The following is a 24889-nucleotide window of genomic DNA, read 5'->3' on the forward strand; positions in this document are numbered from 1 at the left end:
TGCTCATGACTCATGACACTTTACAAAGAGGGCAGGTCTAGACTGAGTCTTTGTCATGTTATTACAGAGACCAACAGGTCCCACCAGGAGAAGCAGAGGACAGGAAACACTTAACACGCTAATCACAGTCCTGGTGTGATGGTCAGGTTTAAACTAATGCATGCTGGGTATTCTTTCGACATGACACTCACCATTTAAGATATGTGAGATATACATGAGCACGGCCAACAGGGGGCAGCACACCAGCCATTTTCTTTTCTTCGTTTATTTTGAACTTCCAGTATTCAAAAATTTGTATTTGTTATATTTTTAAACACAAGGAATCCATCAGGAAAATAGAAATAATAGTATAATTATAAAATATTAATAGCTGCCTAATAACATTTAGCAAAACACAGGCGGCTGTAAATGTTTCATGTTTTTATTTTGTTCTATTGTTTGTGTTCCTAAAAATGTAATGAAGAAATATAAATACATATCGATCAGATGAACTTAATATTATCTGTGTGTGCGCGCGTGTGTGTGCGCGCGCGTGTGGTGGGTTTAAAGCGGCTCGGAGCTCCGACAGACCCGCAGGAGATGAGTCTCTGCGGGCATTGAAGCGGTAGTTGCGGTGTGTTTGAGGCCATAATGGGCTGCTTTCTCTCGGCGGAGGCTCCAGGCTTCGGGCCACCGGATGATGATGAGGAGGAGGATGAAGATGGTGCGGTCCAGGTGAGTCTGAGCACGGAGAGCCGGCAGGTGATCAGACAGAGCTGGAGGGAGATCCAGAAGGACATCAGCAGGGTGGGAGTCATCATGTTCGTCAAGTGAGTCGATTATTATTAACTTCAAAATAAAATACTGATTCTTCCCATCACACGTCACTTAATGATATATTCATAGTCCTAATATTTTTAGGTAAGACTCGTATTTTATCATATGAAACTATGTTTACTGTGTATTTAATATCACAGGAATACTTTACAAACAGTAATATTAGAAACATGATAAATGATTAGACAAAAAGTACACATACTGTGAATGACTTTTACAATAACTAATTCAAATATCTCAAATCTTAATATTAATGATACGACTTTATTCTAAATGTCCAATAAATAATCAAACATTTTCACATCGTATGTCACAGTTAAAATTACATCACGGACTTCATTAATAGTTAGTACATTATTTACTGATCAGTTTTAATCCCTTAATAAGAACAACTGTCGGGTTGCCAGGTCGTGAACACACCCTCCTCCAGCAGAACAGTAACTATTTTTTTACTGCAATAATTCATCAGGTTTATTAAGGACCATTAATAACTGACTAATAAGCTGTTGAGTCTGCATTTATAAAGTTTCATTTTAATAAACATTACGAGGTTTACAACAGTCCATCAAGTCTTTTAAATGTTAATAAGTTGTTAATAATCAAATTAGAGGAGTTAATGAACAAAAAAGTCAAAGTCAAAGAGGGACTTATTAATGGATTATTAATGATCAACAATCAGCTAAATGATCAATCTATATTATTATATATTATTATTTCATTATTAAATGTATAACTGGGTGTTATAGACTTTCACAATAAGAGTCCTGTTATGATCACTGAGCCGCTTTTACTGCAAAGACCTTCACAATAAGAGTTCCATTAAAGAGACATTAAGACTTAAACAGGTGTGTTTGTTTGTTGATCTCAGATGTTATATTGCCTGCGGTATGATGTCATTGCTGACCTGTGATCAGTGTTTTTCTCTTATTTTATCAGACAGATATTAAGTGTTTATTTCACTGCCTCCTTGAATCCCAGTTTAACCAGTTTAACCAGCAGATTTACACGGAGAGGATGAGTGTGGAGCTGCTACAGTTCAGTGGCCTTTACGTCTCTATTGATTTCTCTTTGTGCCCAGTGGGATTCTGGGTAATGAGGGTTGGGGGCGTGGCCTCTTTAAAGCTGCTCTGTAGGATGTTGATGAGTTTACAGACAGAAACAAACTCAGCGTGAAGAAGAACTAATGAGGCCGACATTCACATCAAAGTCACCTGAAACCAAAACACAGTGAAGGTTAACTCCTCCTCCTCTTCTTCCTCTTCGTCTTCTTTTTCTTTGAGGCTGTTTGAGACTCACCCGGAGTGTAAAGACGTTTTCTTCATGTTCAGAGACATCGGCAATCTGGAGACTCTGAGGACCAGCAGAGAGCTGAGAGCCCACGGACTCAGGTGATAAAACACACACACACACGTACACACGTACACACACACACATGTACACACACACACACACACATATTAACATTTAACCTCCTAAGACCCAAGCTCTATCTTAATTTCTCTTTGCTATTTGGGCTTATTGGGACCTGATAAGTATAAAAACTAAGCATCATCTGTTGACATGATGTGGTTCCGCATACGGGGACAATTTTGAATTTCCATATAAGCAATCAAGCAATCAAGTATTATGGTATAACCCAAAATGTGATGTCCACGCATGTGGATGCCAGGTCTTAGGAGGATATATACATATAGATACATGTACATATGTACATGGATATACAGTATGTATATATCTAGAGAGACAGACTTGCAGCAGCGCCCTCTGCTGTCCCACTCCAGTTTGTGGTTCCAGTTTGTCCTCTGGTCTCTCTACAGGATCATGTCCTTCATCGAGAAGACGGTCACCAGGATCGACCAGGACGAGCGTCTGGACCAGCTGATCCTAGATCTGGGCAGGAAGCACTACCACTACAACGCCCCACCAAAATACTACAAAGTCAGTCTGTAACAAACACTGCTGCTTTTAGCTCAACACGAAACTGCAGCATGTAGACTCCGCCCAGGAAGCTGACTGATTTGGTGATTGGCAGGTGAAACCACCCTGTCACAGGACAGGAGTGCTCTCTGGATTCTGTCCAATGACGTCCTGGCTGCTGCTGTGTGTTTGTCAAACACACTCTCAGTGCTTTAATGGTTCTGAAGTCCTGTTGAACATGGTCCCTGTGGTGGTCTTCATATCATGTTTCTTCTGCTGTTCAGTCAGATGTTTGAGTCCTTTATGCTCTGTTTGAAGTTTGCTGAGTAGTTCTCCTTCAGGTGGTGTTAAACACTAAACTGCCTGGTTAGCCATGTTAGCTTGTCGTAGCTTCTTGCTTTATCACCTGTTTCCTCCAAAAGTTTGTTTGTTCTCTTCTTCTTTTTTTCTGTGACTTTTTGTCTCGTTTATTTCATTTTGGATTTTCTTTCAGAGCTGAAGTGAAATGTGTCTCTGTCTCCAGCTTGTGGGGGCGGAGTTTATCCGAGCCGTCCAGCCAATCCTGAAGGAGCGTTGGAGTTCAGAGTTGGAGGAGGCCTGGAAGGTAAACAGATCTGCCCGGCAACCAGTTGTTTATTGGTTGTTGGGGGGTGGGGGGGGGGGGGGGGGTCGTGGACTGTTAGAGAGGTAAGGAGGGGTCCTGGACTGTTAGAGAGCTAAGGGGGGTCCTGCACTGTGGTCAAACATACAGGCTGATGAATCAACACACCACTTCATACTTTATATAAAATGACCCTCAGTGGCTTCTTTTGTGGTCTAATTGGGTGATTCAGGAACGACGTGAACAGGATTTGAAATTAATGTACCTGATTTACCTCCATGATTCACACACACCTGCTCACACCGCCCCCCTGCTGGATCTACTCATCATTACATCAAAACCTGTAACACTGTGCAGCAGTAACAGACTCGAGGTGTTTCCTCAAATAACACAACTTCTCCTTAAACTCATCAACATAAACCTTCCTGTTATCATTCATCCAAAAAATTATAATTAAGATAAAACTGTTATATAAGACTGAGGACAGGCCTCTCATTGAAGGATGGCTCTCAAATATTTTTTTTATAATTTAGAAAACGTGTGAATTTGTCCACTGCTGAACATAGTCCCCAGCAAATGCACTATGATAAAAACTACACTGAGCAGCTGTTTTAGTGAATCACTGAGCCTTTTTGAACATGTTTCAGACAAGTTTCAGGTCCGTCCTGGAGATCTTCACAACCAATTCAAGTTGCTGAAAGTTTCTGACGTCTGAAGACAGCCTAAGATACAGTTAAGCCCCACCTCCCAAAAGCTACACACCACAGGATTGGACACTGCTGCTGTCACTGTTTAAAAACAGATATTGAAATAAGACAACAGCTGAGTTATTGTTAACTTGTATTTCTTAACATCACGGATGTTTGATAAACCTGAGAAAACCTTTGGTCTGGAGACTGTGCCCCATGTTGTCCTTCACTTTGTTGCAGACCTTGTTCCTGTATATCACCTGCACCATGAAGAGAGGCTTCCAGCAGGAGCAGAGAAACCACAGGAACACCTGAGAGACGTCTCTACAGCACCAGTCTGCCAACCAGTCTGTCCCCTGGTCTGTCCACCCGGTCTGACCAACGGCCTGTCCACTGGTCTGTCCACCAGCCTGTCCACCAGTCTGTCCACAGGTCTCCGGCCTGTCCACCGGTCTGACCACCAGCCTGTCCACCAGTCTGTCCACAGGTCTCCGGCCTGTCCACCGGTCTGACCACTTTTCTGACCACCTGCCGGTCCATCAGTCCCTGCAGGAGATGCTGGTCTGAGTTTGGCTGAGCTGCTGGTCGCTCGTAACATTAGGACAAAAATAGACTGATGTCAGTATGTGGAGACTTATTGGTGGACTCGTTGGTGGACTTGTGATATTAAAAACTTAGACTAAGACGAAAAGGTTTCATATTCATCCATGATTTTTCAGTAATTCTTAGTTTAATTTAAAAGAAGCCAACTTGGTTATCATTTATGTTCTGAATATTTCTCTGTATTCTCTACAACTTTTAGTCATTTGACTTTTTGAGTTTTAAAGATATTTTAGTTTTTTCATGCATTTTTGATTTGTATGTCTTCTGAGCATTTTGAGGCTATCATCTAACTATCATCAGTGAACTGTGACAAACAATAACAAGAAGAACAATAAAGAGAAAACGACTGCAGTCTGAAGCAGACGTTTGGTATTCTTTGGTTAAAATAGTCAAACGTCTCGCCTCGCTGTAGAAAACTGCTTTGGTTAAAAAGAAGTGTCTCTTCTGTCAGACTCTAAAACTGTTTTGCATTAAATGTCATTAAACATCAGAGTGCATGAAATCAGTTTATTACAAATGACATGGTGACACAAAGAAACCCTGTTGATGAGGATATATGAGTCCAGATGTCTGTAAATCATTTGAACTTAATTAATACCTTCACATGATCAAATGCATAAAAAAGGTTTTGAAACAGGAAACAACAGTTTGGTTTGTCTCAGCTCGTCTGCTTCAGTCACATGCACTGTAACAAAAGAAAAACACAAAATGCAAGTAGCCCAAATGACCAGTCACCTGTAGCAGCAGCAGTTACATCATCACAGCAACGGCCAATCAGGTTTGGTCGTGGGCAGGTGATGAATCGATACATTCTCATTGGCTGCAGAGCACGAAAACAACTTGACTGTCAAAATAAAACCCAAAAGAACCTCCGCTCCACCTGTTTTCACAAGGTGTTTGTCAAATGAAAAAGTGCACATTTGGTGAAATCGCCTCAAACTCTCACCTGCCTCAAGCTACAGGAAACATGCACTTTACAAAATAAAAGTCTAAAATATCCTGTTTCTACACAGCAACAGTTTAGTGAAGTCGTTTCAGATAGACATCAGTGAACCACAGACTTGGAGTTGATGGAAGGTGTGTTTGTTTCTCTTTTGATGGAGCTAGGCTAACAGTTTCCCCCTGCTTCCAGGCTTTGTGCTAAGCTAGGCTAAATGCATCCCGGACACAGAAATGAAACTGATGTCCATCTGAAACCTTTTATCTCCACACGAGGCCCCGGCTGCTTTAACACATGAAACACAAAGTTCAGCTCAACACACACACACACACACACACACACACACACACACTATACAGGTATCTAACTTACTCTTCCTGCTGTTTCTGTAAATACTTTATTCATATAGCACTTTTCTAAAACTGAGAACTGAAGAGCTTATAAGCAGTTTTATAGAGGAAGGTTTTTACAAGAAATCTGAAGGTTAAAAATAATCGAGTTATTGAATCTAAATCATCTTGACTAAAGGTCCATTTACCAGGTTTATCCAGAGCTTGCAACCACATCTCACAGTCATCCTCAATGAGTTTGCTATGTTGTCATGGAGATGGTTCAGATGTCACATGATCGACAGTGAGTGGACCTCAGGGAGAAGATGGCCTGTGAAGACTGTAAGATGTGGTTGAAAGCTCTGGAGAAGTCAGCCATTAGTGTTTTCTCACATGTAGGTAATATTATATAAGTTTGTTCCAACGTTTTACAGGAAATACTTCTTCACCTTTTGATCTAAGTCAGGTGACAGAAGAGGGCAGAGGCCGCCGACTGCTTTCTATGTCAACATGTGAAATCTTACAGGAAGTCCTAAAGTCCAAAGCAAGTTCAGTAAGGCTCATTTAATAGTTTACTGCTGCCTCGTGGACCAACTGTAAGTGGCTGAGAGTTACTTTAGTCTAGTGAATGATCCTGTGTTCAAACTGCATCAGTAAGTCCAGTCTCTGGGTCTTGTTTTCAGGCAGATTCATCTGTCGATGCTGCAGCTTGTGTTGCATGTGTTCTCATAACACAGGAACGTTACAGGAACCTCATCTCAGGAGAAAACCATCTCATCACTACAAGGTCTTTATCTGGTAAATATAAGATGCTAAATCATAACAATTAGAGAACGTCCCCAGTTTGCTTTTCTTTGGTGTATGAAATCCATCGATCAGCAAGTGGAAAAGTTTTAAGTTTTCTGATTAACTGATGTCATTGGCATGTTTCTGCCTCTAAAACTTCTGAAAATAAAACAGAAAGCTTTGTGCTTTTTCTGGGGTTCATTCATTGTGACTCAGAGAGGCGATGTGTTTGAGGACCAGCAGGATGGATCTCATGTTAGATCAGCTGTTACTTTTTACGTTAAGGTGACTTGTTTGTAGTCAACAGACATTTCACAAGAACTCTCTGACATTCAGCACTCACAACATTCAGCTACAGTGAACCTGAAGCAGTTTCACAGTTACCACAATCACAGCGAAATGGCAAAAGAACATTCAATGAAATATAACTTAACATCTTTATAGAAGAGTTCAGACGGCTGTTTCCTGTCTGTAAGGCCGAAGCATCGAAGCAGCAAGGGACCTTCTGATGGGCAGAAAGCTACAACTTCCTCTTCAAAACACAGACAGAAAAACTTACACAATCTATCATCTGTTCAAATGCAACGCAAAAACAGATTATCAAAGCACAAAGTTTACAATATACGTTTGTACATCATCCACGTACTACTGCGGTGCGAGCAGCTGCTTCTTTTTGTAGCTTTGACTAAAGTTTGTTCAGCTTGTGCGACGTAGAAGCAGTTCTACATAAGTTATAATGTTTCACTCAAAATGCATTTTGTTCTTACTGACTGAATCACTGGATACAAATGAGAGACAGTTTTGGACAGTTTCAGTGCATCCACATCGCCAGCAGTTTCCTACAAACAGAGAAACGTGCATTTCTTCATTTTCAAAATCAAACAGCAACCAGTTGAATGTTACTGCCAGCATGAGTCTGGCTAAAATCTGCAGCTAATCTCTGTGTCCCCTTTTAGAGCCCAACTCCTCAGAAGGATGTGATGTATACATATGTTATCGACAGTCCCGCTGCCAGTCTCAGAGACCAAAACCACCACTGTATCCCAGTTCCTTACTACTGTGCTGCTATAGTGTATAAACTATTGTCCCAGAAGGAAGATGTTATCATATCAGCTATGTAGCACCACCCATTGTTATATAATGCTGCTCTGCTGGAGGAGAAACTCCTTGGTTGATGATACAAATACGTTGAACTTAACTTAAAGGTAACTTTTGTTTAAACTAGATACCGCAGCCAAGCCATGATTTGCGGTGCACCTGACCTCTATTGCAGCCCTTGTGGGTGGTCGAGGTTCCATGTTGCTTCTTTGGAATGAGCCTGACAGGGCCCCATGGATATAGACCTGGCCACCAGCGAGCTCCCCTCCCAGGAGTGGCTCCAGGAAGGGGCCTTGGTATATCTGTAGTCTGGGTAAGGTTACTTCAATCTAAAGATTCCTATTCATGAGGGTTTTTTGAACTGCTCCTAGTCTGGCCCCTCACTCAGGTGAGAGGTTCTAGAGCCCTGGGAACACTCTGGGACCCCCATGGAGGAGCAGGAATACGTGACTTTTTGCTTAGTCTGCAGCCAATGCAACGTAGACTCTGATGCTAGCATGTTTCTTGCTAGCTGGCAAGTGGTTAGCACTGTCGCACGGGAGGTAGAGCAGGGTAGAGCGGGTTAGAGTTTCGATCCCCGGCTCCCCCGTCATGTCGAAGTGTCCTTGAGCAAGACACTGAACCCTAAGTTGCTCCCCACGGGGACCAGCACCTTGCATGGCAGTTCGGTCACCATCAGTGTGTGAATGTGTGAGTGAATGCCCTAACCACAATAGGTTGCCAGCTGACAACACAAGCACTCAGTATGTCACCAAGCTGCTAGGACCACCTGTTTTGCAAAGACCCACAAATACATTTTGCTGTCTTGCTTTCTGGTCTGACCAGGCTGCAAAACATTAACACACATCATGAACGATGGGGAGACACAAGAAAGACTTCATTTCGTTTCTCTGGTACGATCTCTAATGTGTCTATCAGTGGGTATCAAAAACTGTCAGGCACTGAAAGTGTGAAAGTGATTGATCATCTTTTGGCACTGAAACTTAGTTTCATGTTGTAACCCAGCACTAATTTGCAGTACTATTACACTGTCACTTTGATAGATTGGTTGACTTCCGTTGGTGCTGGTAGAACAGGATTTGCTGTTAGTACAAAATGGTAAAGCATATTGATTTCTTGTCTACGACCTGCTAAAACCACATGACATTAATGTAGTAAATACTGTATACCATTGGTATGTGGTATGGAACTGGGACACAGAAATGTGACTGCTGTGCAATGAATTGTGGGACACTGAGGACCAGAGAAGTAACAAACTGTGTCCTAAATAAAGGCAGATAATAACGTAATTTCTCTGGCTCTTTGGATCAACAGATTTTGTTGAACCATTGAGAGAAATTAAGACTTTGAAAGAGGTGGCCCCTAAAACAGGACACGGCTTATAGAGCAGAAGCAACAACCCCACAGCCATGACGGAGGACCGCTGACGGGTTGGAGGCAGACCAGAAGTTCGTTCAGCTACACAGTAAAAGTTGATCCAGTGTTGAGCTACGTCTCCCAACACGGCTGCCAAGCTAATCTAGAATACTTCTGCAGAAGGAGAGACGCCTCTTTGGGTCATTGATCTGATCATTAGACCGAGGCAGGGCGATGTGGATGCACAGCTACTATCCAGAGGTGCTACGGTGGCCTGTTCAGGCCATGTAATGGGCCCCGTCGGGTCCACGAGGTGGTCTTTTGGTGCTTTCATTGGCGTTGGAGGTCGGGGGGGCGCCTCTGGGTTTGGCGGCAGGTTTCTTCTCCCTTGAGGACGATCGAGTCTGACTGAGAGATGATGTCCCAGCGGCTGCAGTCTGGACACCCCCCCCGGGCTCCACAATGGTGTTTATAACTACAGCAAGAACAAGAGCACATATGAAAAATCCCGGTCAAACAAAATCTACTTCAGATTAAGTCTTAGACTTTATAAAACTTGAAACTATAAGCAAATACTGAATCATCCTCTGTGTACTAATATCTTGGATTTGTAATCGATAACTGTCTGTCTTGTTATGTTTTATTTTCTGTGTGCTGTAGCTATCTTAGCCAGGAAAGTATTTATATATCAGTGAAAATCTGTCCTGATTAATAAAGTTAGAAGTAAAAGTGAACACAAACAAGATAAAACACCTGAAACAAAACCTGCTTGTACCTTCAAGCTGCCTCTGGACTCTTCTCAGCTCTTTCAAAATGGAGGTAATTTCCTGAAACAGAAAACAAGAGAGAAAGTTGCAGCTGCGCTCACATCAGATCCTCAGTGTCATTTCTAATAATCAGTTTGCAGAAGAACCTTGTTGGAGGTTTTCAGGATGGGGACTTCATTCTCAGCGTTGATCTTTGCCTCGATCTCCTCCCAGACCTCCGCCTTGTTCTGGAACAGAACCCTAAGACCAGACAAACCCAAAAAACGTATGATTTAACTAACCAAAGCTTAAAAGGGCCATTCCACAGACCGGAACTGCCAAACACAAACTGAGCCCCCCAAAAATGGGAAATGAAATTTTCGAATTCCCGATGTTTTGTCTTGACGATAGTAATGAGAAATGTTCCACACTTTTATCTGGGCTCACGTTATCCTTCTAAAAAGCCCTAATATTCAGACTGGATGTGGGTAGTCTCCAATCCCATTGGGTTAGGTTGTCAGATCGTCAGGTTCAGGTTCTAAACCACAGAGCTGCAGTAAACATAGTGACTACATTTACACTGTAAATGTCATGAAGAGCTTCCTCACTTCATTTTTTCGGCCAGCTGCTCTGTGTTCTCCCGGATGGCCTGAGACAGCTGAGATACTGGATTCAGCATCAGATTGTCCAGAATCACCTGAAAGAGTTTATTCAGAGACAAAGAAGGACAGAGATGAACTGAAAGCAGGAGTCTGTAACGTGACATCAACACTGACATGAACAGAGTTCACGTCCTGATTTCCCAGCACACCAAAACTAACTGCAGCAGTTGAAGTCTTGTTTAGTTTGTTATTGTTGAAGTTAGGATATGTTCACACTGCAGGCTCAGGTCTGGAAGGGTTTTATCTGTTTGTATGGTGATGCTGGTCTGGCCCTCAACCAGCTCATTGGTCCAGAAACAAATCTCTCAACAACTAGTGGTCTGATTTCAAAAACCTTTTCTGATCCCAGTCCTGCTCCCATTAGATTTTAAAGACTGAATGATCTTAACTCGGGCGCCACCCTGAGGACAAACCTTACATCTTTAGTTCCACTACTGGTGCAGCCTGGAGAAGGCAACAGGCTGGACCTTCAGTGCCAAGTCACAACAGAAAGTGATTCGTTCATCTAACTGTCTTTACAGAACAGGAAGCTTTGGAAACTTGGTGAGGTGAAAATTTGTGAGGCCAGTTGGCAAAATACTGTAACAACAGGTTAGAAGCTAGCTAGTTGGGAACATTCAAGCTTTTCACAATAACTCACCCAGTTAGGAAGTTAACTGGACAATAAGTTACAGATTGTTCAATAGACTGATTTGTACTAGTGACACAGTTTACTGAAACACTGACTGGTTAGTTTCCTAATCAGGTAGTTTGCAGTGAAAGGAGCTAAATTATTTCGTCAAAAAGTAAATCAACATTTACTAAACACTGTTTCCTCCTTCACATATTTTTGTTTCATTTCATTAAAAATTAAATGCTTTCGCTTTTGTGGCATTTTGGTCAGAGTGAGAAGTTTTAAAAGAATTTCAGGACATATTTGGGGTAAATGGTTATTTGCATTTTTCAAAATTGAAATAATAATCAATACATTGATCACATGTCAAATGAATCAGTAAATGCAGGCCTCCATCCAGAGAGAAACTATTCACACTGACTGAAACCATCGGGTGTCACTTTAGAAAAGTCAGCTTCAGATTTGGGACTCGCTGAGCTGCAGTGTGAACGTAGCCTCAGTGGGATTAGACAGTGACCTCTTCGCGGTTCCACGGACGACGTTGCTTAGAACAGGATTCTGGCTCATTCATGTTTGTGTCCAGGTCCGTGACGGCAGCAGAACCTGGAGGAACCTTCTGGTAGTTTAAACTGGCCTCAGGGATATGTTGGACCAGCTGGAAAGAGAGTAGAAGGAGTCTGGCTCCGGTGATCCAACCACTGAATATTTTTTATCAAACCAGCGAGTAGCCGGCTGGTGATGGCGGTGCCCCGTGAAACGCATGCACCAAGTCAACATGCAGCTGCGATGGTGGTGGTGGTGGTGGGGGGGGGCAACAGTATGCAGTGAATTTTAGTACTACTGGGATAAAGCGTGTTAACAACAGGGAGACACAGGAGTGCAGGAGGATCCTACTGGTCACCAGCTACAGCTCCATGAACAGTCCCTAAACCAGTAAAACCAGTTCATTAATGGTGCAGGGCAATGGAAGTTTATTAATGGCAAATCGACTGAGAGAGCACAAAAACAAACTGTGCAGCAATCAGTCTGAAAATAAAGATCTGAGAGCAAGCAGAGACAGATTCTGAAGACCTGTATTAGTTAAGATAAATGATGAACACATAAAATACTCCTCTCTTATTGGCTGGTGAGTAGAACCCAACCACTTCATCCGACTGTATTAATAGCTGGGTGTTGTTTTAGAGGGCAGGGTTGAGTAGAGTTCGGTTGGGAGGGGTATTTTAGATTAGAACTGGGTTGGGCAGTAGGGTAGAGTAAAGCATAAAGCAGAGTAGAGTACAGTAGAGTCAGGTAGAGTGGAGCATTGGGTCGGGTAGAGTAGAATATAGTAAGTTTGGGTAGTACTCAGCAGGGTTGGCTCAGATACAGCAGGGTAGAGTACAGTATGGTAGAGTATAGTACGGTAGGGTTTGTGCTGAAAAACACTGTTGGTCTTGTTTTTACAACAGTCACTAAATCAGACAAATGTTAAGATAAAAATATTAAAGGTGTAGTAAAGTTGGGTTGGGTCAGGTAGAGTAGGGTAGATGCGGGTTAGGTTGAGTTCTTGTACTGGTACGTCTGTTTGTCACGGCAGACTGATTCTAGTTTGGATTTGTTTTGTGCTGACTCAGTAGTTTTGTCGTTAATAATCTTCCGTACCAGACAACTCAATTAGACAAATCTACAAAACAATCAAATGTGCTTCAGAAGAATCCAACACTGATGAGAGGGGAGTGTTAGGATCAGTGACTGGAGGGGCAGGATGGTGGAGGAGGGGAACCAATGACAAGGCAGGAGGAGTGATGAGGCAGAGTTAGACACCTGAGATGGTCGAACCCCACGCAAGTATGGATAAGATGGCTTCTGTGCAGCAGAACAGAGAAATTAATCATGAGAATCCAAAGTGTAATGAAGCTCCTGTCAAACAACCTGCAACCTGGAACTGCAGAAAACTGATTTTTCCTCTTCCTCCCAGCACACGTCTGACAGTTTGAAACTCTGGTTGTCATAATCGATAGAGATGATAAACAAAACTACTAAAAGAACCTAGTTTATAAAACAGATTTCTCTCATTTAGGCTGAGAACACACTGGAAGAAATAAGAGTCGCCTCTGTTTAGATCTCTGATGGTGGTCAGCTCAAGATAACACCTTTGCTAACCCGGCCTGGTTGTCACAGACCAGCTCAGAGTGTCCATCATTTTTAAAATCATTGTTCATGGACCAATCACAGTTATAACCAAGATTATAAATTTTGTGTCTTCCCATTTTTAGAAGATGTGGTATGTGTGGTGGTGTCTGGGATGTTTGATGGTTAGCAGTGTTGCCCACCTCCTCCCTGGCAGAGATGGTGGAGGCTGGCGTGTTGGGCAGCGAGCTGGGTGAGGTGGTGGTGCCCATGCCGGAGCTCGGTGAGTCTCCGTCCCCAGCAACGTCATGGATTTCTTTAGCCAGGATGGCCAGATCTTTGGCCAGGTCCTGACTGAGCCTGCAGGGGAGACACAAAGACAAGGTCAACATGGAGGTTTAGACCCACCATGAAAGAAAGACCAACCAATAGCAAATGGACAGATCTGAGTTTGGTTACTCTTTGAATTACAGGAAGTATGGATATTTTTATACTTGGCGATCTCTGCACTGTGCGTGGACCAGTTCTGGTAGGGGTCGACATCGTTCTGGTCCTCGTCGTCTTCCGTCTCCAGGGAGACAGACTTGGATCGGGTGGCAGCTGTACGGTGGCCACGTAGCATCTGGGCGGATGTGGTGGGATGGGAGGAGCGTTTGGCTTTGGGATTCCCAGCATTCATCTCATATTCTTCCTCAGAGGATGAGGAGAAGTCTGAGCCTTTCTGTCTGCGGCGGGAACCTGTGAATATTTTAATTTAGATCAATTTTACTGAAGAAGCTCAAGAAGACATCTGTACCTCCTGCAGGATCAGTTCTGTCGATTTGTTATCCAGTTAGTGTCTGTTGGATCATTCCAACACTGTGATGGACATGAAACTCTCCTCGTTGAATCACCAAACAATGACACTGAGCTGAAAAACATTCAGCTTCATCAAAGACAACGAAACGACTTTAAAAGAGAAATCAACTTCACGTCCCAGAGAGCAGTATTTTTCAAGTTCAAGTATTTTTGATTGGTGATTGGTGCTGAAACTAACGTCATCTGCACTAATAATGAAATATTTCAAACGATACCCAGACTTAACGAACAGAAGCATGAGATTCCAACAAACCTACTGGTGATGACTTGGCATTGCTAAGTTAAAGACCAACAATTAGCTGGTATAAAAGTTTTCATTAAAGAATTTGTGGGTGACGAAGCTGACGATCTGACTAGGGTGTCTTCGTGCTTGTTTTGATTTTGAGTTTGTTTGAAATTTTCCAGTGCTGTGATTGGATTAAAACTAATCACTTCATTCAAGAATCCAAAGCTGTTAGCTAATCATCTTGGAGAGAAACGAGACCAAATTAACAGGCAAATAAAACAAATTAATGGGACCTGGAAACCAGACGAGGTTAAAGCAGAATAAACCCCTATTACTCATTCCAGATCATCAAAAATTACATTGGGCAGATGTTGAGGAGTTTAAGGGTGAAATCCTTGATACCCAAACAATAGGAGAATCTGGCAGCCACCTAATGAAGAAGAGAAGCAGGTAAAATGCTTGGAGAAGATACTGGTTGACAAAAAAAAGAGTATACATGTCTACATTCAGAAAACAAATCTAGACAGGACTCACCGGTACTGGGGTACTTGGCTCCGCTGGACCGGGTACGGGTCAGGGGTTGCTTCCCCAGAGCTCCCCCTCCTTTGCTAGCTGCATGGCGGGCGTCGCCCACAGATGTCTTCCTGGTAGTGACAACAGACTCAGAGTTCCGATTAGAGAAACCAGACCGGCCTGTGGAGGATGTCTCGTTGTCGCTGGGAGCTGTGAAGGAGCCGGTCCTCTTCCTGGGCATCGCTAAGATGTCCAGCCTGGACAGCTTCTTCCCCTCGGCAGACACTTTGGCCGGTGCAGTGACATGGTCAGAATTCTGGGATCCCCGGTCAGTCTCAGCACCTTCATTATCTGAGGCCTCACCCAGGCGTGCTCGACGAAGCATGGATGCCCGGGTTGGCCGTGGAGCAGACAGGCTGTTGGAACGTGTCAGAACTTGCTGGTTTGCCGTCTTGGGCATCTTTCCATTGTCTTCTTTCTGAAGAGGGGTGATCAGTTTCTTGCTACGGTTGGACGGACGGGAAATTTCATGGTCAGATGATGTAGTTTCGGTCCAGTGTGGACCAGAACCCTGCTGGCCCTCTGATAGATCCAGAGATCCACGGTTGCCTGCACTACGCCGCATCTGGAAGCGCTTTGCTGCCTCTGCTTTGCTTGATGCATCTGTTGTCACCTGGCTTCTGCGTTTCTCAGAAAGCCGCTCACGGGCGGTAAGTTGCCGTCCCTTTGCTTGGATAGACGGGCTGGAAGAGGACTTCTCCTTTTGGAGGCTGCTGATGGCGGGACGCTTTTTAGAACCAGAGCTAACTGGGGCATTTTTGCTACTCACCTGGCTCACAGTGCTCGCTGTGTCCACGTCCGACTCACCAGAAAGGGAGTCATCCATGTGGGTGGAGGAGCCCCCTTTCTTTGAACTACGACCGGAGCCAGATGAGGGGAACTTGGTGTCCAGAGAGGACAGAGTTCCCTCAGCCTCCTGAAGGAAGGACTGTGTGTCTTGGATGTTCTCCCTCCTCTGCTCCATATCTCGTATGGACGGGTGGCTGGAGATGTGGGGAAGCTTCTTCATCTGGACGGTGTCGCTGGGCCGTTCTTTGGTGAAGCTCTCCTGCCGGACGATGGATGATATGCAGCTGTCTTTAGTGGGGACAGAATCCTTGTCCTGTGTTTGGAGGTTTGGAGCAGAGCTGTTGGGTTTGACACCTGTCCTCCTGGGTTCGTGTCCGCTCAGGTGTCGGATCAGGATGGTGGTAGGGGGAGTTTTTGCTGGGGTGTCGCGTGTCCTCTCAGACTGAATCGGGCTCTGTGCCTGGTCAGGTTTGCCTGGACTGTCTTCTGAACCAATGTAGAAGGAGGTGGATTTGGTGGAGGGAGACACTTTCTCCGAAACCTTGAACCCTTGAGGACCAGTGCCCCCTGGAGTCAAAGATCCAGTCCTGGCCTGATTCTTCTTTGTTTTGTCTAGAACAGGTCCATCATCTGAGCGGCTGGCATCACTCAGGCTGTCTGGGTCCACATCATCCTGAACAGACAGGCACTGGGTGGAGTCCTGTGGGTGGGGAGGACCAGAGACTCTGTCCAGAGGTTCCTGGCCTTGGTAAGGTTCATGGCGAATCAGGATACTCGGGGTAACACTATCCAGTTTCTCTGGAGGCACCTGGGGCAGCAGCCTTCTTGTCCTGGAGCTGTGGCTGGACTCAGACTCAGAGTTATCGTAACTGTAATTTCCCATTGACCGGCTCATGAGGCGCAAATCTAGAAAAACAATTCAAATTATCTCAATTTTTCATATAAATGTCTTATTCTTCATTTGTATATTTTCCAAAATAGATGTTTAAAGGCCCAGTCCTAAACTGATGTGCTGCAACTTTCCCACCCCAAAACATAAAATAATAATAATCAGAATCCACATGATCTGCTGTCTAACATTGACCATGTGGGGTATAGTCTTAAACTTTTCAGTGTCAGAATTTGCTGAGAAGAAACACATTTTTTCTAAAAAGTCCTTTTAGTCCTCCTCACTGCTTAGGACACAAATCTAACATGTCTCGTTATCTGATATGTATCTGGATATACAAGGAAGAAGTAATGTTGATTCAGGTGCAAATTCACACAGAACACACTGAAATCAGGATGCGGTTGGATCAGCCAGACCACATTTGGTGGTCCAGTCCCAATGCAGGTGCTTATTAATATATGGAAATGGGGTCAAACAGTATGTGGGTTTGACAATCAGCTCTTAACACATTGTTTAAATCGTTTTCTGACACACTGCACAGACAGAATTTTAACGGCACCTTCCAGACATTCTCCTTGAGGTGGAGTGGAACCAGGTTCAGCATAGCTGTCTGCCAGACTGGCCCAACGGGAAACCCATTTGGGTCCTTCCAGCCCTGCTGCATGAGCAGGTGGAACCTAGACAACAGAACAACATGATGAACAACATTACCAGACAATAGAAATGTGGGACCAAAGAGTCCAACAAGACTTGACAGAGGGAAATATGTAACAGGAGAAACTGAGGGAATACCAAAACTAGTATACATGCACTGGGAACATGCTACACAGGTGTTTTTCCAGGTTCTGATTCAGTTTTGCAGTGTTTACCTGTATGGGGCCTGTTGGGGGGCTGCTGATAGCAGCTGGGATAAAGCCATGCAACGGATCCACAGTGCTACCATCGCTAGGCAGGTTAGCTTGCTCATCCTTGCCATCATTTATTACAGGTCTATACACTCCTGTGTTCACACCACTGTACTCTGGAGAGTCGAGGACACCAAACACCTGTCAGAGCACAGGGCATGCATGAGGAGGGGGGGCAGGATCACGGCAACAGAAAGGAGCAAGTACGACAAGAGGTGTCATGCATCCCTAAAGCGATTTAAAACACACTGCTTATTTAAGCACGTCTCATACAAAAATTCCAGTTTTCAGATATGTCTAACATTGAAAAGCAAGGGTCCCAAACCAGCCCATGTTTATATTGACAATGTTATTGTGGACTGACCGATTTGAGGGGTGTGCGTGTGTGTGTGTGTGTGTTGTGGGGGGTACTCATTTGGATATTATAGCACAAATTAGGTCTTATATTTCTGTTGTTGTATTTCACTCGTTACCTTGGTTGTTGCAACAGTAACAGTAAAAAGAACATGGCACATGCAGATCAAGTAGCTAAGTGCCAAGTCCACAACAATAGAACAGCTTCAACTGTAGTACCTCCATACTTGGGAATAAACCATTTCTGACTCAAAATAATCTGTTGTGTCTCTCAATGCAAAGCAAACTTTATTGCTTTATTGACCAAGTGCTTAATTTTTCAGGAAGTTATTGCACTTTTACACAAGTAAAGATTCTCTTAACCCGCCGCTGCTCAGAACTCTGAAGGGATTTTTTTACATCAGCAGTTTGAACCATGAATGCTACTTCACACAAGAATATGTGCAGGGTCACTAGCTAAAAACATTCAGGGTCTTACTTTATGGTTCCTGTGAGTTTACCTGATCGATCATGTTGCGAGCCTCCTCCACCTCTTTGTCCTGTGACTCAGTCTCAATGGTGTAGGTCCCGGCGTCACTCAGGCTGTCGTCCTCCTCGTTCCTCATCATCATCCTCTGGGAACATTTGGGGTCTCCTCCACGGACACCCAGGGGCAGCATGGGGGACATAGGAGGCCCAGAGGAATGTACCGGAGAGGCGTTCTGGCCAGCAGTGTTGGTGGGGATTGAAGATTTTGAGACTGCTGGAGGTTGTAAAGGGGCGGTGGGATAGGAGACAGAGGAAAGTGCTGGAGGTTCTTGAGGGGACGGAAGTCTTACATGAGGAGGTGACACCATCACCGGTGGTGCAGACATCGGAGGAGGGGATGTCTTGTCCCTCGTTGGGGAGGAATCTTGTTCAACAGAATCCTTCAGGAATTCAGCAGCAAACTCCTGGGCAAGCTTGGACTTCTTCCCGACACTGCCAAAGGGTCTGATGATGATACCCGAGGAGGAGCGAGAGGAGGAACCAGAGGAGGCCACCTCCCCCTCCGTCTTCTCCCTCTTCAGAGAGCTTGACCTCTGGGGGCCGCTGTGGCCCTGACTCTTCAGAGGAACCGTCACCTGTTGGGTGGGAGGGATGTGGCCGTGCACAGATGCTGGCCTCTCGCCACCTTTCCGCCGCTCCAGCTTGGCCTTCAGGGCAGAGTACGAGTCAGCGTGGGTGGGGTTGTGCGTGAAGGACTGTGAGCGCTTTTTGCGCGGGTTGTCGTCAAAGAACTCAATGATGAAGGCCTGCTGGGTGAGGTGCTCAGGGGGGACCTGCTTGGGCGTTTCTGTGGTGGGGGACTGAGCCTGAGGAGGACTCTGGGACAAGGGCCGCTCTGGGGCCACAGGTGAGGCTGGGGCCGGTCCGGGTGGAGAGTACTGCAGTGGCTGGTGGAGCTTCTGTGTTGGAGCAGGCGGCTGGCAGTGGATAGACTGACCTGATTGAACCGTCTGCTGCGATGCCTCAGACTGCTCTGATTGAATGGAGTGGTGAGACTGGACAGAGTGGTGGGATTTACTCCTTCCTTTGAGAACCGGGTCTTCCGAGTCACTCTGGGTTCCATCCTCATGATGGTGACCTGACAACAAGAACAAAAACATCAAACCTCTAGTAATAAATATGTTTTGATATGAACATCAGATGAGTCCCTGTAAAGTGAAGTATTGTTAGTCCTGCTGGTCCCACTGAGAGTCAACAGTCCAGCCTGAAGCTCTGAACAGCTTTCAGCTCTTTGTTTTGGTTCACTGGTTGTCTGGCTGAATCCTATGCACTCCCTATCAAAACACAAGCAGTCAATATAATAATTTATACAATTAATTTTAAAAAAGTTTAACAGAATTAACATTAAACAGAAGGATATTATACAAAAAATATTTCCTTGAAAGAAATCAGACTATAGGTCACATGTTGAATGGTAAAAGCGGTGCTCACCACAAAGTGTACCTTAGCTTTACATCACCAACATGCACAACCCCCAAGATCCAGGGATCCAGAAAACAATGGATTACACCAGTGCAGGTCATTCTGCCACAGATGTGTAAAGTCCTGCTAGCATCCCCTACAGGCTGATGATGTATTCTTAGAGTCTTACCAGTAGTGGAGCTAAACATGTAAAGTTTGTCATGAGGGTGGTGCTAGAGGAAAGCTCATGGAGTCTTAAAATCTTAAGGTTCATCCCCAGCAGAGCAGGAGGAAGATCAGGAACTGAGATGGAACTCAGGTTAACATATTTCTGGCATATTACATTTTGACCCCATGGTGGTGCTAGAGGGGAGGGGCAAGCGCTTTAATTTCACGTAGTGAATAGCTAAAATGATGTAGACTTGACTAAAGTTGTAATAAAGTAGGCTTAAGACTGACTGTGGGCCATCTCTCTGCAGTAAGTTTCAAGTCTCTGCAAGTTGATTTTCATAAACAGCAGCCAGAAGGAAGGAAATCTAAAATAATCACCAGAGAAGTAAACAGGATTTAAAGTTCATTAAAACACTGGGATGGTCCAGGTAAGATTCTGACCTTTGAGGGTCTTGATGTTCATGGCGAGGTCACTCTTGGTGCTGTAAACATCTTCACACGTTGGGCGTCTTCTCATCATGGTGACATCACTGTGGACCAGCCAATCAGCCACCTTGCTCTCTGCTGACATCACCTCAGCGGGCGTGGCTGTGGTGGTCTTGGAAGCCTGCTGCTTCCGCTGGCGGGTGGAGAACTTGGTGACATGATCTTTGATCTTGATCTTGCCAGGCATGCAGTCATCGAACTCGATGGTGAAGGAGGCGTGACTCTGAACGACAGGCGGGGTCGAGGTAGGAGGGAAGGGCGGGGCTGGGGGCGTGTCCGTGTCCTTGGTGGGGATCTCGTGAAGCTCCGCCCCCGTGGTTTTGGGGTGCTGGAAGTCCTTGGTGGGGATCTCGAAGTAGCTCGGTTCACGGTGGTACGAAGGGAAGATTTTCTTTTGTTGGGAGTCCGACAGCGATCCAGAAAAGTCCGGCTCCAGAGATGAAGCGTCTTTCTGGAATTCTGAAAGAAACAAGAGGCGTTTAGAAAGACAAACAAATATTTTATAATATCTATAACAATACAAATACAGGTACTATGACTAATACTCATTTTGTAGTAGAAGAATAATAATGCCCAATCCTTTCCCTTACAGCGTTGTCAGTTGTACTTTCTAAACGTCATTTTTAGCAATAACAACATACGAAACAACACAAAATGTTAACTTGTACAGGAACAACTGGAAACAAGTTATAAGACAGAGGAGAAGAATTTCAATATAATATGATAGATGTGCAGACGATAAACAAAGTCTGACTGTTTAAGTCTCATTTTATCTTCAGTTGAACGTTAACATACACAACAGACAGCAGAAGGTTTTTACCTGCATGAGCTTCATCGCTGGTCTGAACTTTACTCCCATAATCCTCCTCGCCCCACCAGGACGGCTGACCGTACAGAGGAGTGGGCCGACACACCGGAGCCTCTACAACACACACACATGCACATTTTACTGGAGAACTTTTTTTAAATTCTGAGAAAACCTCTTTAATATTTCTGTACTATTGATGTTTTTATCTGATTCAATCAAACTGATTCAAAACAAATTGAATCTGAACTTTGTGAAGTGATTACTGAATCTACCGTTATGAATTATTTTATAACTCAGCTGAACATCATGCACACAGCAGCTTGTCTTAATATTTAAACCACACTGTTAACCTCTGATGTCACAGCAGAGGAAAACCCTTTATAATAATGAATATCATTGTAATAATTATTATAATCAAAATTATAAGAAAGAATAAAATAAATGATCAGGTTTGACAGTTATACCTGAATGTTTTTAGATATGTGGTCTTACTGCTTGTTACTGCAGTGTTATTAACAGTATTATACACAGTATTACTGACATACCCTGCGTCAGACTCTTGGTACTCTGTGTTTTATCGGCTCTCGTTCGGTCTTCCATCTCCGTCTTCTTCCCTTCTGAAGCCTTCAGACTCATCTGCAGCTGACTGCTGTACTTCTCATGCTGAAACAACAGGAGGCGCTCATTAACCCTTAGAGGGGGAGGAGAGGGGAGGACTACAGTGGATATGAAACTGTACTCAGTCGCTTCGTCTCTTCCTCGTGTTGTGGAAGGAGAAGCAGCTGATGATGTCACTCTGAGTTCTGATTGGCTAGCGTCCTCCGGTCTCTCTGGGTAACACAGTCGCTACAGTTTCTCTTTAATCAACATCAAACTCTCTCAGAGTTACTCTGCGTTACACTCACAACAGTCCCCATAAAACAACAGGTAGGAACTAAAGTCAACTCAGGCAAGAGGGCATGAAGAAGCAACTTTAATGAATTAATAAAATAAAAATAGGGATCCAATGAAGAGAAGCTAATACTACACACACACACACACACACACACACAGACCTTCAGAGCCTCCTCTGGGACTTTGTGTTGACTTTTCTCTAGAACGTAGATGTGAGAATGTGGAGAGGCGGTTAAGAAAAATACTGAAATGATCAGAGTGACACACTCACACATACATACACACACACACACACACACACACACACACACACACACACACACACACAGTGATGGATGGTGTCATCTGAAGGATATCATATCCGAAGCGGATGATGTCGGACAGCTTGAGGGTGATGTAGGTCTGATCAGGAATCCTCAGGTCATTCACAAACGTCTGCATGAAACAAACATTGGGAAAAATACATTGGGATATACATATATATATATATATATATATATACAACAACAATGTTGCTGCTATCACAAAATCAACACAGTCATTAAACATGCAGTTTGGGTTGTTCAGGTAGACGCTGTGTTGTTTGTTTGTTTGTTTGTTTGATCCTGTCTCACCCCGTTCAGGCTGCCCAGGTCTTTCACCAGGTGTTCGTCCGTTGTCGGGTTGTAGTTGATGACGGCGTGTTGCTTATCAACACTGCGAGACTGAACAGAGAACAGACGACATTCGCACCTTTAAGTCCAGACCAGCAGTCAGCACAACAAACACGTGTTCCAGTTCATGAACTCTGTACAGACTCATATTAATGAAACACACACTGACATACACATTCAACTTGTTTGAGAACATAATATTAACAATAATAAACAGAGGAAGAAGCAGGTTTTTACATTTTCATCGGTTTCACATCATCTATAGATACTAAAGATAACTTTGAATGTGGCCTGTTTTACATGAAGTTTATGTACAAACACAAACTGCTGACACCATCACACTCCACTTCTGCTTCTGATCCATCTGATTGATTGCTTGGCACATAAATCAGACTCAGATCAATAGTTTGATGAATCAGGTGATCGGTGATGAATGAAGTCTCACCTGCAGCATAAGCTCACAGTCCTCTCGGCCCACAAAGATCATCTCTTTGGGGAGGCGGTGCCGAGTGCCCGAGCTGCTCACCAGGAACCATGATGTCACACTCATCTTCACAGGCCTGCTGGGAAACCCCAGAGCATCCTGGGAAATGGAGGACAGACAGGCAGAGAGGTGAGACACGCACAGGTAACACATCCCAGTGTTACAGTGCTCGACTCACAGACTGTGAGAAAAACCAGAATAACAGCTGACAACAGAAGGGTTCAACTTCAGGAGCTGTGAGTCTATGAGGCCTCGTTCAAAAGAGCAACAAATACTGAGGAGAGGAGGTCAGCTGGCTTCACTAATTAAGTACCTAATAACAGTATTCAGTAACAGACTGAGGTCCAAACAGATGAAGAAAACAAACTATCAGTGTTTAAAGATATTTAATAGTGATTCTGATTCAGGAGGTCTGCGAACATTCAGCCAAGTGAACAGGACAGGTGAAACACAGGTGAACACAGGTGAAACACAGGAGAAACACAGGTGAACACAGGTGAAACACAGGTGAACACAGGTGAACACAGGTGATCATAGATAAACACAGGTAAACACAGGTGAAACACAGGAGAAACACAGGTGAACACAGGTGATCATAGATAAACACAGGTAAACACAGGTAAACACAGGAGAAACACAGGTGAACACAGGTGATCATAGATAAACACAGGTAAACACAGGTAAACACAGGAGAAACACAGGTGAACACAGGTGATCATAGATAAACACAGGTAAACACAGGTAAACACAGGAGAAACACAGGTGAACACAGGTGATCATAGATAAACACAGGTAAACACAGGTAAACACAGGAGAAACACAGGTGAACACAGGTGAAACACAGGCAAATACAGGTGAACACAGGTGAACACAAGTAAACACAGGTGAACACAAGTAAACACAGGTAAACACAGGTGAACACAAGTAAACACAGGTAAACATCACTTCAGTTGGTAACTGATAGGATGCTTTGACATATTGAGGATTATTAACGTTATTAATGTAAAATGTGGATGTGTTCCTGGCCACTCCATCAGCTGAATTGACCCTTTTTAACTCACCCTTTATCTTATTAACCTTTATCTTATCAACCTTTATTTTATTAACCTTTATCTTATCAACCTTTATCCTATTATCCTTTATAAACTTTGTCTTATTAACCTTTATATTATTATCCTTTATAACCTTTATCTTATTATAAATTACTTATCTTATTTTTATTTTTATTCTTATTTTAACTTTTATATTCTACTTATTTGTTATCGAAACAATAGCACCTTCAGACCACGGCAAATTCCTTGTAATGTATGTTACTTGGCAATAAACAGTTTCTGATTCTGATTATCCTTTATCTTATTATCCTTTATCTTATCAATCTTTATCTTATTAACCTTTATCTTATTATCCTTTATAAACTTTATCTTATTAACCTTTATCTTATTATCCTTTATAACCTTTATCTTATTAACCTTTATCTTATGAACCTTTATCTTATTAAATGTTATAAACTTTATCTTATCAACCTTATTAACCTTTATCTTATACACCACTTATCATTTCTCTCTTTGACATTCTCCATTTATCTGAACTTATTCTGTCTTGGTG

The 24889-nt window shown here is 43.6% G+C and overlaps 2 protein-coding genes across 2 annotated transcripts; one reads left to right on the plus strand and one right to left on the minus strand.

The window, feature by feature from the left end:
• Positions 1 to 630: 630 nt before the first annotated feature.
• LOC139302505 (neuroglobin-like) lies at positions 631 to 4338 on the plus strand. The gene is made up of 5 exons (XM_070926211.1): positions 631 to 809; positions 2097 to 2204; positions 2634 to 2754; positions 3257 to 3337; positions 4264 to 4338. The coding sequence occupies exons 1-5, from the start codon at positions 631 to 633 to the stop codon at positions 4336 to 4338; spliced, it is 564 nt and encodes a 187-aa protein (XP_070782312.1).
• Positions 4339 to 9413: 5075 nt separating this feature from the next.
• cep170bb (centrosomal protein 170Bb) lies at positions 9414 to 23350 on the minus strand. The gene is made up of 19 exons (XM_070925707.1): positions 23246 to 23350; positions 22762 to 22851; positions 22504 to 22582; positions 22309 to 22367; positions 21799 to 21916; positions 21266 to 21367; positions 20401 to 20904; positions 18360 to 19465; positions 17470 to 17646; positions 17160 to 17277; positions 14884 to 16617; positions 13760 to 14003; positions 13469 to 13625; positions 12960 to 12998; positions 11674 to 11811; positions 10490 to 10578; positions 10049 to 10142; positions 9911 to 9962; positions 9414 to 9610 (listed from the first exon to the last, which is right to left on the minus strand). The coding sequence occupies exons 1-19, from the start codon at positions 23348 to 23350 to the stop codon at positions 9414 to 9416; spliced, it is 5202 nt and encodes a 1733-aa protein (XP_070781808.1).
• Between the last annotated feature and the right edge of the window lie 1539 nt (positions 23351 to 24889).

The sequence above is a fragment of the Enoplosus armatus genome, chromosome 19 (genome assembly GCF_043641665.1).
Source record: "Enoplosus armatus isolate fEnoArm2 chromosome 19, fEnoArm2.hap1, whole genome shotgun sequence".
Taxonomy (NCBI): domain Eukaryota; kingdom Metazoa; phylum Chordata; class Actinopteri; order Centrarchiformes; family Enoplosidae; genus Enoplosus; species Enoplosus armatus.

Excerpts from the sequence above, each read along its gene's own strand:
- LOC139302505 (XM_070926211.1), top strand. The coding sequence starts at position 631 with ATGGGCTGCTTTCTCTCGGCGGAGGCTCCAGGCTTCGGGCCACCGGAT. Across the intron at positions 810-2,096 it reads GGAGTCATCATGTTCGTCAA|GCTGTTTGAGACTCACCCGG; the intron begins GTGAGTCGATTA and ends TTTTTCTTTGAG. Across the intron at positions 2,755-3,256 it reads CCCCACCAAAATACTACAAA|CTTGTGGGGGCGGAGTTTAT; the intron begins GTCAGTCTGTAA and ends CTCTGTCTCCAG.
- cep170bb (XM_070925707.1), bottom strand. The coding sequence starts at position 23,350 with ATGAGTGTGACATCATGGTTCCTGGTGAGCAGCTCGGGCACTCGGCAC. Across the intron at positions 17,278-17,469 it reads CCCCAACAGGCCCCATACAG|GTTCCACCTGCTCATGCAGC; the intron begins GTAAACACTGCA and ends TCTGTTGTCTAG. Across the intron at positions 12,999-13,468 it reads CCATCTCTGCCAGGGAGGAG|CCATCTTATCCATACTTGCG; the intron begins GTGGGCAACACT and ends GCTGCACAGAAG.